The 14,467-nt window shown below is 36.0% G+C and overlaps 1 protein-coding gene across 1 annotated transcript; it reads right to left on the bottom strand.

The window, feature by feature from the left end:
* Positions 1–1,635: 1,635 nt before the first annotated feature.
* Positions 1,636–12,963, bottom strand: LOC137626323 (uncharacterized). The gene is made up of 3 exons (XM_068357390.1): positions 12,812–12,963; positions 2,507–2,639; positions 1,636–1,871 (listed from the first exon to the last, which is right to left on the bottom strand). Exons 1-3 carry the CDS (start codon positions 12,842–12,844, stop codon positions 1,642–1,644), a joined length of 396 nt encoding a protein of 131 aa, XP_068213491.1. The 5' UTR covers positions 12,845–12,963; the 3' UTR covers positions 1,636–1,641.
* Between the last annotated feature and the right edge of the window lie 1,504 nt (positions 12,964–14,467).

Genomic DNA, 14,467 nt, shown 5'->3' with positions numbered 1-14,467 from the left:
TTTAAATCTATTGATGTAGACTTAATAATAATGATAAAAAGATTCAGGTTTAATGGAATCTATACTTTTATCATTAAGGATTTATATAATTGTGTATATATGTGTGTATGTGTGTATACGTACGTATTTACGTATGTATGTATGTGTGTTGGTAGACATTAACCGTTCATTGCAAAATTCTAACACCAGAATGAAATACAATTCGATCTTAATAAGTAATAAAGCAGGATCCGGTTTCAGTGACAAAGTCGATTTTTTTTCTTTTAGTCGGTTGCAGAACTTGCAGGTATTATTGATAATCATGATCAGGTTGGTAATTTTTATTACAAGTCATTAGGGTTCCCTCTTTTACTAATGGAAGTATATATGAACAAATTATTCTATTTTGTGTGATCTTGGAAATGTCTTCATGTCATCAGACTTACAAATTTTAAAGGACGTATTATCCACATTATTCAATCTAATCCAAAACACAAAAGTGGTAAGCATTTAAATTTTCATCCAAAACACAAAAGTGGTAAGAATTGAAATTTTGATCCAAAACACAAAAGTGGTAAAAATTTGAATTATGATCCAAAACACAAAAGTGGTAACCATTTCAATTCTGACCCAAAACACAAAAGTGGTAACCATTTCAATTTTGATCCAACACACAAAAGCGATAAGCATTTAAATTTCCAAAACACAAAAGTGGTAAGAATTTCGATTCAAAATACGGAAGTGGTAAGCATTTCGATTTTGATCCAACACAAAAATGGTAAGCATTTCAATTTTGACCCAACACACTATAGTGGTTAGCATTTCAATTTCGATTCAAAATACGAAAGTAGTAAGCATTTCAATTTTGATCCAACACAAAGACGGTAAGCATTTCAATTTTGATCCAACACAAAAATGGTAAGCATTTAAATTTTAATCCAACACTAAAGTGGCAAGCATTTCAATTTCAATTCAAACTACAAAAGGGGTAAGCATTTCAATTTTGATTCAACACAAAAATGGCAAGCATTTCAATTTTGATCCAACACACTAAGTGGTAAGCATTTCAATTTTGATCCAAAGTACAGAAGTGGTAAGCATTTCAATTTTGATCCAAAACACGGAAGTGTTAAGCATTTCAATTTTGATCCAAAGACACCAAAATTGTAAGTATTTAAACTTATATCCAAGACACAAAAGTTGTAAGCATTTACATTTTGATCCAAAACACAAAATTTTTAAGTATTTAAATTTTGTTCTAAAACACAAAAGTGCTAAGCATTTAGATTTTGATTCAAAACACAAAAGTTTAAAGCATTTGAATCTTTATCCAAAACAAAAAAGGTAAGCATTTCTACTTTGATCCAAAACACAACAGAGCGAAATTTATGTAGAATAGGAAATTTCAGTCTTCAATTTCTAAAAGTGTTTAGTGCAAATTAACTACTTCAAACAGTTATCCTCTATATCTTTCCATGATTAAAACAGATCTCCGATAAAATCCTAAAAAAAAAAAATAACTTTATGAACATAAACATCCTCAACCGTCGGAAATCTTAGAAATTTCTAATGAAAAATCACCTTTAATGACTTCTCAGATGTTAAAGAGTAAAATGATAAAATTATAACCTCCATTAGCAAAACTTCCTTTGGCCATTCTTTTTATGAACTGGGGCCGTATATACCAGTGGGATCTAGCAAGTTCCTAGCAAACTCGGAAAGGTGAATTCCCCCAAGGCTTGCCCAGTGGCTTGAAATGGTCTCATCGCCACTGTTATGGATGGTAACCTGTCCTTGTCCCGTCGTCTCGCTGCCGTTTTCGGTAGAAGCCGCACCTTGGTCCGGCGTCTTGTTCGTAGCTGTTCCCAGGGCGTTGTAAGCTCGTTCTATCTCTGGAAGGAGGAGATTATAATGAAGAAATTTAAGGATGTGTGATATGACGCTAATGAACGTGGTCCCTGCTACTTGCCCTTATCTGTTTTATCATTTAGTTTACATATTTATATTGCTGCTGCTCATTCTCTCTCTCTCTCTCTCTCTCTCTCTCTCTCTCTCTCTCTCTCTCTCTCTCTCTCTCTCTCTCTCTCTCTCAGCAAGCTAAAAACTATATTTAGTATTGCTAATGAGAATAATTATCAGTTCTGATTGTATGATTGACTGAATGTGTATAAAACATTATAGGGAAATAACCAAGTGAGGTGTTAAGATAAGACTATACACTTAAAATAATAATTCTTTATGGTATTGCTGACAATCAAAACGGGTTATGCATCTATTGAGTTCGACAAAAATATGGAAACGGAGTTTATAAAGATACCTTATTTGAATTACCCTCTGTTTAGTTCTAACTATTTGTGAAATATCCGAATGTTTATTAATGATCAGTTAAATGTAGAATAAAAAATGGGAAAGTCTGTATAAACAACTGAATACTTATTAGTCTGTAATTTGAGCAATCCGTTTTCAATAAGATACTTGACTGAAGTAAAACACTGAAGCAAAATAAGCATGTGAAGGAACAACTTACTTCCTCGAAGCTTTTGCCTCAAACGATCGTTCTCAGCTTTAAGAATTACAAGTCTTTCAGTCTTGCACTTGACCACATCTTCCAAGAGGTGTGTTTCCCTCTGTAGTCGGTATTGCCTTTTCTCGGAAGGACTCTGGGGAGGGGAAAAAAAAAACAGGTTACGAATGAGAAGTCTCTCAAATCACCATCTATTGACCAGTATAGTAATGACTGCACCTGAGGCAAGATTGGATAAAAGTATATGATAGAAACTGTAATAAAAATCCATTTCACTTGAGTAATAAGATTAATTTTTAGGGAGTTAACACACGCTGCACTAGTTTTTGTAGTTATTAACTGATCTATTATATATCTCCAATAAACTATTTATTGCATGACTATTCTTACAGAATGCTAAATCGTTGTTATATTGAGTGACAAGCAATTAAACTTCTAAGTGGGAAGGTTTTACTATGTTAAATATTAGGTGGCTATTAGTTTATATTTACATTTTAAACATACAAATTACCTTTACATGTCTACTTCTGATTATGATAAAAGTTCAGTAAACATTTGTCCTTTCTTATGTCGTGAATATAGCAAAATGGTAATTTTGTATTTTCTAGGATATTGTCCTCTTTCAAACATTTAAGATTTGATTTATTAATTTGGCCTTTAATACCTGCTGGATCCTTGAACATACGGACGCAATAGTGGTAAAATTCGCGAGTCAGATTGACTAAAGAGACCCCCTAAGGTCATTGAAATTTCTACGAACTGCAGTTCATCCCTTTCTAGCATCTTTTCCGTCTCTGCCCAAAGGACGAGGGCTTTGTCGAAATTGGTTGGATATAATGATGTCATGATTGTATGAGTGAGGGAAGGGCAAGAGCCATTGAAATTTAGACGGTAACCTAGCCGAAGAATCTTCACCATCCACTCTTCGTCTCTATGTAGCAGCCCTTTTACTCAATGGCTCGAAAGGTATCACCCCACTAATGGCAGCCTCTGAAGGAAAATACCACTTTTAGCAGCCCCTGACTCCTCTTCTGCCCCTACTTCTCACGGACTGTCCTGTGTAGGGACGAAAGGGAGGAGACAAAATCCCTGCTTCTACAAGAAGTGGATGGGCTTGAAGAATCTCTGGCTCTTGATGGCATCCGAGACTTCTAAAGAGCCAACTTCAGCGAGGTTGGTGGGGTTGTGGCCGATGTCTTTGATGTCATTTTTAGGTCCCCATTCTTTTCAACGTGACCGCCTGATGGAAAAGCGATCTTTGCTGGTCTTCCTCCACCTTTCCCTGGTATCGTCCTCTTTACGGGCTGGGAGAGTAGCCATGACTAACAGAAATTCCGATGAGATAAGGCCTCTCTTTAGACAATCTGCGTTTTGAATTTTACAATTACTGCATTCCTATACTTAAGGACTCTGTTGGCCCACCGGTTAGCAGAGTAATGGACGAGGAAAGTGGCTGCTTTTGTTCCTGACAGCACAAGATAAGTGAACTTATTATTCTAAGGCAATGCCACGACCTAAAAAGAAGTGAAGTAAGCCACTGCACAGGATCAGGGGTCCAGCCAAGTGGTTGCAAGAAGGCATGTCATTGCTGTAGCTTCTATAGAATCAGATTCCAATGTCAATAAAACATTTCCTCGGAACTGAAATCTGAGACTCCACACTATCTAGGGCATCTTGAACATCTTCCAACTAGAGCAATTCAAAGGCATCTTTGAACTATAAGGAATGTCGAATGTACGGTCAATAAAAGTTTTCCCACCTTTAACTGGTGCCCTGGTTGCCTCCCCAATATCGAACTCCTGGATGAGATCCGACACCTTGACAAAAGTTTATTCCATCTACAGATTCTCTGCTTCCACCAGGTTTATTACACAATAGGATGCTTACATGCCCAGGTTGTCTCTGGACTCCTCCTCCCTAGGGGGAGTGGAGGTTTCGGTTTATTCAAAAGATATCCTGCAGTCCAGGTTTTAGGTTTTTTTTTTTTTTTTTTTTTTTTTTCTTCCAAGACCTAACGCCAAATCTGGACAAAAATTAGAAGAACTAAGCAATACGACCAGTTTTCCTTGTTTGCATGCAGAGAATTCTCAGATGATGAATGTCTAAGAATGTGATGATGACATGTCCGAGTTGTTCTAGAAGTGTCACTGTTTAATGAAGGAAGAGTCTTACTTGTGCCTTCAGCAGGAAGAGTTGTCAACTTGCAGGGGATGATTCCCACATCTATCACATGTACGAGAAGGGGGCTTGGAGGAAATCTAGAAAGACATAGAAAACTTGCTCTTCTTTTTTATCGAAGGATGCATAGCAAAAAAAGACTGTTGCAGAGGACAAGGTACAAGGCTGAGGAGGAGGAGGAGGGCTAGGTCACTTCTTTCTCTCGTTATCAGTGGTTGTAGATGATTTTGCCGCTAGAGGTGAGGCCCTTCCTGAAGAAGAGGATCAAGGATTAACTGCCCCTTCTGTAGGCTGGGATAAAACAACAGCTTTCCGTGTCTCCTTCCACACATGGGGCTGCAGCAGAAAGCTTTTCCATTGACGGGACACCTTCATTGCGTAAAGTAGGCCACAAGGTGCAAAAGGCTTGGTTTCTGGAGATGTCGTCTGTGTCGACAATGACAGGATCACTACTTGGGAAGAGGCAGGGCACCTCAGTTTTACTGGGGACAGGTTATAAGTCCGCTTCTCCCAAAGCTCGGCTCGGGGATGGCTGGGTGGGGTCTCCTATTTTCCTTGGGGAAACCCAAAGAAGGCATAGATATCAGAGCACCAGAGGTTAAAATGAAAGATCCTGAGGACTTCATCTGCTTTGGAGAAGACCCCAAAGCTAAAGGATCCCTCTTAGACTTCTCCCTCCTGATGTGATCCAATCATTGCACAACCAGCCAAGCCCAGCACTTATCACAGGGATATAACTGCAAACAGTCATGCCCCCCTGGAAAGGGGCCACAAAGATTGGGGAACTACCTCCTCCCAGGACATAAATCAGCTGTAGTTGCAACCAGCCTTACCAGGTCAGGACGGAATGCCTAAATAAGGAACCTACATAATATTTGCAGATAGAGTATATGGCTGAAAAACTTATACTCAGGAAATGAATAACACATGCTCAAAGAAGTTATGAACTTAAAATGCAATATTGTTCCTGGATTTTCATCGGTAAATTCATAAAATGTTATCCACTAACACCTCGTATTCCCATAGGAAAAAACTAAAAAATGACAATCACCCAGCCCATTGCATTCTTTTTAAAAGAAAAAACAAAACAACCTCCAACCAATTCTGGTAGTGAATTATGTCTTGTTGATAAAGTAAATAATTTTTTCATCTCTGAAAATTATTCATTTGGTTATCAAACTAATTGGACACATTAGTGCAACCCATCTTAATGTCAAGCTCAAGCTTGGATATACTCCAATTTTTCTCTCATGTGATTGACTATCAGATCAGATTGGAACAGAAATGCCTAAGGTTTGATATAAGATTACTAAGCATAATTTTTTTCCCTATACAAATGTATGCACTTTCATTAGTAACCAATCCAACTCACTTACTACAAAGTTTAGTTACACAGTAAGTTAAACTTTCCAGTTGATCAAAGCAAAGACTGCTGTACTGAACTTAAGAACTCATACACTGAAATAAACTATATTGCTGCAGTCGTAACCTTTACAGTATACAGGTCTTGCCCACGGCAGCAGAATCGATGTTCAGTCTTTACTGTATGTTAGTCTTTAAAAGGAAGATAAAGGAATTAGAAAGATACTTTAAATAGTTTTATGAACAGCGTATTCGCTATCAGAAATATTTGGGCGATTGGTGTTCATGAGTTTATTCACTCAGAATATAAGGGGCACGGGAGTAACAAATTCTGTATTTCCCTATAAAAAAGGTGACAAGTGCCACTTTATTCTCATTTGAATGATGTTTAAAGAGATGACTCCACATTCCACTTGCAAGCATTTGTGGAAGTATCTGTATTTTTTGTGATGTAGTCATTACCTTGGATTTTAAATGAAATAAAACAAAGATTTTATTGCTCAAGTACCAGGATGTTTTGGGATTGCTCAGTTTTCCGCAGCAGATATGTTCGGTTAAACAATAGCTGGTTATGTGTGTGAAGAGTACTTGCATGGTGGTGTGAGTTACATATAAATCTTTTAAATTAGAAATAAAGACCCCAGGCTACTACACATTTATTTATGAGAATGTAATCCCTTCTAGAAATTATTTACATATTGTGGAAACCTAGATTTTTGTGATGAATAAGAAATGTATGCCCTCGAAACACGTTCCCTAAATTTACAGTAAGGGATGTTAACTTGTGTTGCTAAAGGGGAATGATGGAGAGTCAGCAACAGTCTCCTTAACAGATAGGGCATGATGTCCAAGTCTAGTTAGAACAGCAGTCCCCTTACTAGGTACGACTGGTTGTGCAAAGTTGTAGTAAAGGGGATATCCAGGGTGCATGGTTGAAAGCCCCTTGGTCGGGTAAGTGCTCTGCATACTAGGTTAGGCAAATTTATTATGCACACTTGCATTTTCACTGATTTAATAAATCTCTGGCTAGGTTTGGTCAGGTAAGGACACAGCATAATGCCTAATACAGAAGGTAAAGTAAGGCTGGGACAGCATGCACTCCCGTATTTTTATGAATTATAAAGTGTCAAGTAAGGTTAGAGGCATTCAGATATGGTCCCAGAGTACTAGTTTAGATCAGGTAAAGCGAAGTCAGAAGGTATCCTTCATATTATCATTTGCTACATTTGTTTTATACAGATTTGCAGCAATTTTGCTGATGATAAACACATGAACTTTGTATTTATCCATAAAGTTTTGGTGCGATTTGTGCAAATCGACCCAATCTTCCTTGGCCAATACATGGTTTTGGGTTTCCCACGGATGCCCACCACCCCCCATAATAGTTTTATTGATAAGCTTAAACCTCACAGACAACAATGGTGATTAGCACAAATAGTAATGGTTAGAAATACCTAAAACACCGGGCAACCAGTAGAAAAGAGTAAAATTATAGTTCAACATGGGACAACATATCTAATAGAAAAAAAACTATTCTTACAGTAAATAGTGTGCTTTCAACAAACTTCACCTTTATTTCCACCACAAATAATCCTTTCTCCCGTTATCCCTTCCTTCCAACTGACCCAGGTGTGAACTTGGGGCTTTGAGTGGAGTTAAACAGGAAAAAAAGTTATTTTATAAAACTGAAGTAATTGTAATATTCATTGCAAACACACTATTAACTGTAGGTAAAACGGTTCATCCCGTAAGGCAAGTTTTTCCTGAATGAAAATATAAATGTCGAGATTCATTCAAAAGGCCACAAAACCTAACATATCCCACGTAACCTAACCTAGTAGTTCCCAGGTCACAGACCTTGCTGGGGTCAAGCTTTTTCTTCAGTAAATAGTGTACTTAAAACGAATTTGACCTTTATTTCCATCCCCAAATAAGCCGTTCTCCCGTTATCCCTTCCTTCCCAAATGACATAGCTGGAAACCTGGGGCTTTGAGTTGAGGAAACAGGAAAAAAACCTGATTATATGCTACTGAAAATGGTAAAATTCATTGAAAACACATTAACAACTGTAGGGAAAAAGTTTCTCCTTTAAGGATGAAAATATAATTTTTGAGATTCGTTTTAAAGGTCACAATGCCTAACATATCCCAAGTAACCTAACCACCAAACTCGCATCATAAAACAGTAATCTTAGGTATCTACAGACGTCCAGGAGGTAACGGAAATATGTTTTTCGACTCGTTAGAGGAGGTGCTAAGAAATCCAGGTATCTCCCCTATGAATACAATTGTCACTGGGGACTTTAACATCTGCTTAATGAGGGAAGGGGAGAGCGAGACCACCCGCAGACTGATTAACACAATGCGATCTTTTGACTTTCGCCCGTCAATAACTAGACCAACAAGAGTCGGCTCGAATGACTCCCTGTCTTGTATTGACCATATTTGGGCAAATAATAATCTTGTTGGTAATAGTGGGATATTCTTAGCAGATATCACAGATCATTTCCCAATTTTCTGTAGTCTATTAATGCCTATATTAAACAACGTAGACAACAAAATAAAAATTCAATTCAGAGATATGAGCGAAGTGAATGACAGGAAATTCACGGAACTCCTGAGGGGGAAAGACTGGACCGAATATGGTCAAGCCTCATTAGATCCTCACCTGGGGGCGGCCTCTTTTACAGATAAAATAGACAGCTTTTTCAATGAATGCTTTCCTTTAAAAACAAAATATGTAAGTGTTAAAAGATTGGTGAATAAGTGGCTCTCCAAAGGGCTACTGAAATCAATTAACATTAAACATAATTTATATCGAAGAATGAAATTGGGTGCTTATAGTGCCCAACGCTATAGAAACTATTGTAATATGTTGCTTACATTAATTCGCGTGGCAAAGAAAAAATATTTGATAGTACTTTTGATCAACTCCGAAATGATGCTAAAAAATCCTGGGATCTCATAAATTCGTCCCTTAGGCCTGGAAAGAAAAAGCGCACTTCGCTAAGAAAACTCATTGGTCGTAACGGCGAAACTATTACTGACAGCCAACAGATTGCAAATGCTTTTAATCTTCATTTCTCTACAATTGGCATTACTCTCCGAGATGCCATGCCTCAAAATAATCAGTTAGATTTTCATTCCTATTTGCCTCCTTCAAATCAGCACTCTATTTATTTGACCCCATCTTCTCCACTTGAAGTAATCAACATTATAAAAAAACTAAAGAACAAAAAAGCAAATATTCATTCTCCCCCTACTAAACTATATAAGAATAATGCTAGTTTACTTGCCTTTCCTATATCCTTATTGTTCAACCGTTGTACTGCCTCTGGCATTTATCCTGACATTTTTAAAATAGCGTGCGTTACTGTGCTACATAAGTCTGGTGATAAATCGGATGTCAATAACTATAGACCTATAAGTTGCCTTCCCTTATTGAATAAAATTTTTGAAAAATTATTGTACAATCGACTCTACTCTTTCTTTACTAGATGTAATATCTTTTCTACCTGTCAGTATGGCTTTCTGCGTGGCGTTAGTACAAGTGATGCTGTAAATGACCTTCTTGAAAATATCTACAATGCGATGAATAAAAATGAATACCTTGGTGCGGTCTTTTTAGATTTGAGTAAAGCCTTTGACACAGTGTCTCATGATGTGCTGCTTAAAAAGCTCGAACATTATGGAATACGTGGAAATGCGTTACTCTTACTAAAATCCTACTTAACGAGTCGAAAACAATTTGTGACCCTCGATGGCCATCTCTCAGAGGTTATGGATGTCAAAATAGGTGTTCCCCAGGGATCAGTCCTAGGACCGTTATTTTTCCTCGCCTATATCAATGATCTACCTCGATCAGTAGGTAGGTTAAGCTCCATACTCTTTGCCGATGACACTACGCTTCATTTTAGACATAAAAATATCTACTCCCTCTGTGATACACTAACCAATGATTTAACTCTTGTAAAAAAACTGGCTACTAGCAAATAAGTTAACCTTAAATGAAAGAAAGACATACTTCATTATCTTTTCTCTACGAAGAGTTCCTGTTAACATAAGGGTTGCTATAGGAAATCACACTCTGGATCAGAAGTCCAGTAGTAAATTTTTAGGGATAATTCTTGATAATAAACTAACTTTCTGTGAGCATGTAAATATGACAGTTAATAAAATTGCCAAAGTAATGGGTATCATATATAGATTAAACGAGTATTTTCCCTTATATATTATAAAACAATTGTATCACTCGTTAGTATCTCCTCACCTAAATTACTGCAATACGGCGTGGGGGAGTAGTAGTAGAAATGTCTTGCAACCATTAATTGTAATTCAAAAAAGACTGGTAAGAATCATAAGCTCCAGTGATTACTTAGCTCATACATCGCCACTTTTCCGGTCTCTCTCGATATTGAAGCTGGAAGACAATTATAAGCTCTCCTTAATGAATATGATGTACCAAACACTTATTTTGAACAAATTTCCAGATTTAAGACGAAAAATAATTCAGGAACAATCAGTTCATCCATACGGAACAAGAAATTCAAACTTAACTCTTCCTTTCATACGTGTTAATAGATGCGAGCAATCGTATCTATACCAAGGTATTAAACTTTGGAATACTCTGCCCGCTTATCTAAAGGCACTGCTTAGCGTTCGGTCTTTTAAGAAATCATATACAAATCTCCTGTTATCTGGGTATTAAGCTTTATTAATAAATATTTATACTTGCCTACCTAACCACAACGCAAGTATGTTTCATTGTTTAGAATATTTTTTTTATTTGTAAAACTAGTTCTTTTACTGAGTTTTTTGCTTAATATCTACAATTTTTTCAATGTATATACCATTAGCTTTCATATACCTTCTTTCCTTATCATATAAATATGCATTTCCATTTGTTTTTAGGCTAAGATTCTCATTTATATGTATCTATTTGTATACATATGATTATGTATATGTATGCGTACATTTTGTATATCTATATCCATATTTACTTTATTTTTTATTTTTACTTAATTGATGATATTATCTTGTTGTATTATTGCCCGAAGAGCTCTGCTCCACATGGGCTTGGACTGAGTCTTTTTTCTTTTTGTAAATCTTTGAATGTAAATATCTTTTGTCCAATAAACATTATCATTATCATTATCATTATCTAATAGTTCACAGGTCACAGACTTAGCTGGGGAGAACCCGTAGACGCCCTTTCCCAGGCTCCAAACCTAACTCTGAGCAAGCCCTCCCACAACACAAACCCTAAAAGTAAATCACAAATGATGACCTACCTTATTTCCTTTAAATACACTAACACTAACTATAACGGGGTCCTAAAAGTAAATTGAAAAATAATACCTTACATGTGAATACATAACTGTTGGATGTAAACAAATGAGAAAAAAAAAATATTTAGCCAATATTTTATGTAATTTTTCGTGGATTTTTTACATGTCCAAGAGAATAATGAATTGAGAAAAGGTTAGTTTCACCATTATTTATTGATTCCCTAGTAAATTTTCCTTATCCAAAAACCCCTGATTCCCACAGGGTGGCCCCCCATTACCTTAGGTTATATTAGGGTATATCTTTAACTATTTATTTGCTACGGAAATATAGGTCATTTTTTAAGAAAACGTAAGTTTTCTATATAAAACCCCATTTCTTTATAAATAATGCCTTTCTCCGTGTTGTTTTATGATAATACATTATAAAGTACATGGGTTACTTAAATAGCGATTAATTAGAATTATCTGAATATCACCAAATGTGATAGGTTTTATTTAATAGTTTAGGTTATGTCTGTGGTCCAAATTCAAGGTTTAGGTTTCGATTTCACACAAGAGTGAGTTAGGCAAAAGTAAAAGCCATTAGACCTCTTACTACAGGAGCCACAATTTTGTCACCTACCCCCTCCCCCACACGTGCACTACAGATTTCCAAAACGATCTTTTTCATAATAACTTGTATGACTTTGTTTAGCACTACAGATTTCCAAAAAAGAACTTTTCCATAATAACTTGTAGTAATCTACCTCCACAGATTTCCAAAAATGAACTTTTCCACAATAACTTGCATGACTATCTAGCCCCATAGATTTCTTTAAAAAAAAGAACTTTCCATAATAACGTAAGTCTTTAGCCCCACATAAAAAAAAAATGAAGTAATTTTCCGGAATAACTTTTACTCTCCATCTCAACAAGATAGGTGAAAAATATTTCGTTCACAAATTACCAGTACGGGGATAAATGGAGTTACGATTATAGAGCCTAACCTTCATAGATGTCAATAAGGGAAAGGGGTCCTCGTAGTCATTAATGTGGCTCTAGAGATTTGGCGCCCCTCCTTCCCCCATTCGTCTGGTCAGTCGTTTACCTTAGGGAGTTACACTTCTTGGAGGGGTAGGTAGTTTGAACCAGGACTTACCTGGTCAGAGCACGGCTCAGAAAATAGAGTAGTCCTATGAAATTTCTAGACCTATCGGTAGAGAGTGGAAGCTAAAACAGTGCCAATTATATTATATACATTTAAAAATGCTGCCTAGCTGGAATTTGAGTATTTGCTTAAATACATAATGAAGTGACAACTTCTCGTGGTTATAAAGTAACTCTCCAGATTTCCTCGATTTGTTTTCCATCATGAATGACGTGATGATAGAAGAGGATACCTTCTGCATGTATACCAAAATACTGTTCCCTTTCCGAGGAGATGGCGTATGATTAGACATATTTATAAGCCAGCGAATAAAAACTTGATGTCTGTAACTTACCATCTGAGTTAACCCAGCTTCGGGAGCTTCCATGTTTTTCAGTACACTTTCCACCAGACAACTGACGTATGTGGGTGAAGTATTCCTTCTTTTGCCCTTTTTCTTCTTCTTGAAGGTATTGTGCGGTAGAAACTGCTGCTTACATTTAATTAGTAAACTTCAATAATTTGCCTAATACCATGAAATCTATGTTTTCCTGACTGAATGACTGTAAGAGATATTAGGTGATATTTATGCTTTTTGCTGTTTTATGAATTTTAGTCCTGTGTTGAAACTTGATGTTGTAAAACAATGCTGCGTTAATATTACGAAATTGTGTTTTACTGTCTGTTTGCCTATTTGATAATGGAGAAACTTTGTATCAACATTCAAGTTTTTTAAGTCTTAAAATTTGCATATGAATTTTATTTTTAATTTTTAGCCCCCTCTTTTAATAGATTATATCTATATCATTTTAATTTGTGCTATAATCCGGTATCAGTTCGTAATAACCTAAATACTGTATATGTGTGTATATATATATATTATATATATATATATATATATATATATATATATATATATAATATATATATATATATATATATATATATATATATTATATATATATATATATATATATATTAGTTTATGTATTTGCGCTGAGTTTTGAATTAAATAACTGCACAGTGTTAGTATGTTTTCAGTAGAATGTTACAGAGCTTTTGAATTGGATGGCGGTAGACAAAATATAGTAAATATTAGATTTAATGTTTGGGCAATTTTATCTGATAAAGCGACATCTTGGCGTAACTTTTACCTATTTCCAAAATCAAAAAGTTAAAGAATTGGTTATCCTGGTTTGAAGCTTATGTAGGAAAACTGAATTGCGCCATAACAACATTAGCTAGAATAAGGAATCATATTAATTGTATTCTCACAAATAACGTTTTCCTAAAAGAGAAGGATGACCATTCGGATACTGCCCTCATCACCATCAACATCAATTTCATAAGAGTCTTTATCTAGCAAGTATTTTTTTTCTTGAGAACCTCCGCTCCCCCCCCCCCCCTTCCTTTCTTGTTTGGACTAGACTGGATCAATAGAGAAGGCGGTCTAAGAAATCTCGACTCAGATGACGTAAACATTAATTTCGGTAAAAGGTCTTGACTTTTGCTGGTATCTGCATCAATTTGCCTAATTCGCCAAGTTGAATTCTATAAAGACTTGGCCTGAGTGACACCGCATTGCATTCCCCTGACAATTTCCTTGTGTTTTCCACTTGCTTCTCTTTACTTGCCCCTCTTTACTTCAATTTTTATGTTGTATTATTTATAGATTGTTCTTTTATTTCATGGTTTTTATTTATTATGTTTGGCTAAAATATCATGTGTTATTTTTGGGATGCTTGTCAAGTTCGTTAATATTCTGGAAAGAGAGAGAGAGAGGAGAGAGAGAGAGAGAGAGAGAGAGATAGAGAGAGAGAGAGAGAGAGAGAAGAGAGAGAGAGAGAGAGAGAGAGAGAGAGAGAGAGAGAGGGGGGGGGGATATAGTCGAATTAATGGTTCACACTTCCGAAAAATAGATACAGTTATTATGATTGAAAAATTTGTTATTTAGAGTGAGAGAATTGTCATCTTATCTGGATGTTTTCAATATCTTCCAATAACAGGGTCG

The sequence above is a fragment of the Palaemon carinicauda genome, chromosome 33 (assembly GCF_036898095.1).
Source record: "Palaemon carinicauda isolate YSFRI2023 chromosome 33, ASM3689809v2, whole genome shotgun sequence".
Taxonomy (NCBI): domain Eukaryota; kingdom Metazoa; phylum Arthropoda; class Malacostraca; order Decapoda; family Palaemonidae; genus Palaemon; species Palaemon carinicauda.
Note: the sequence above shows the minus strand (reverse complement) of the source record. Positions and strands in the feature narration are given on the sequence as shown.

Excerpts from the sequence above, each read along its gene's own strand:
- LOC137626323 (XM_068357390.1), bottom strand. The coding sequence starts at position 12,844 with ATGGAAGCTCCCGAAGCTGGGTTAACTCAGATG. Across the intron at positions 2,640-12,811 it reads AAGCTGGGTTAACTCAGATG|AGTCCTTCCGAGAAAAGGCA; the intron begins GTAAGTTACAGA and ends TCCCCTCCCCAG. Across the intron at positions 1,872-2,506 it reads GAGGCAAAAGCTTCGAGGAA|AGATAGAACGAGCTTACAAC; the intron begins GTAAGTTGTTCC and ends TCCTCCTTCCAG.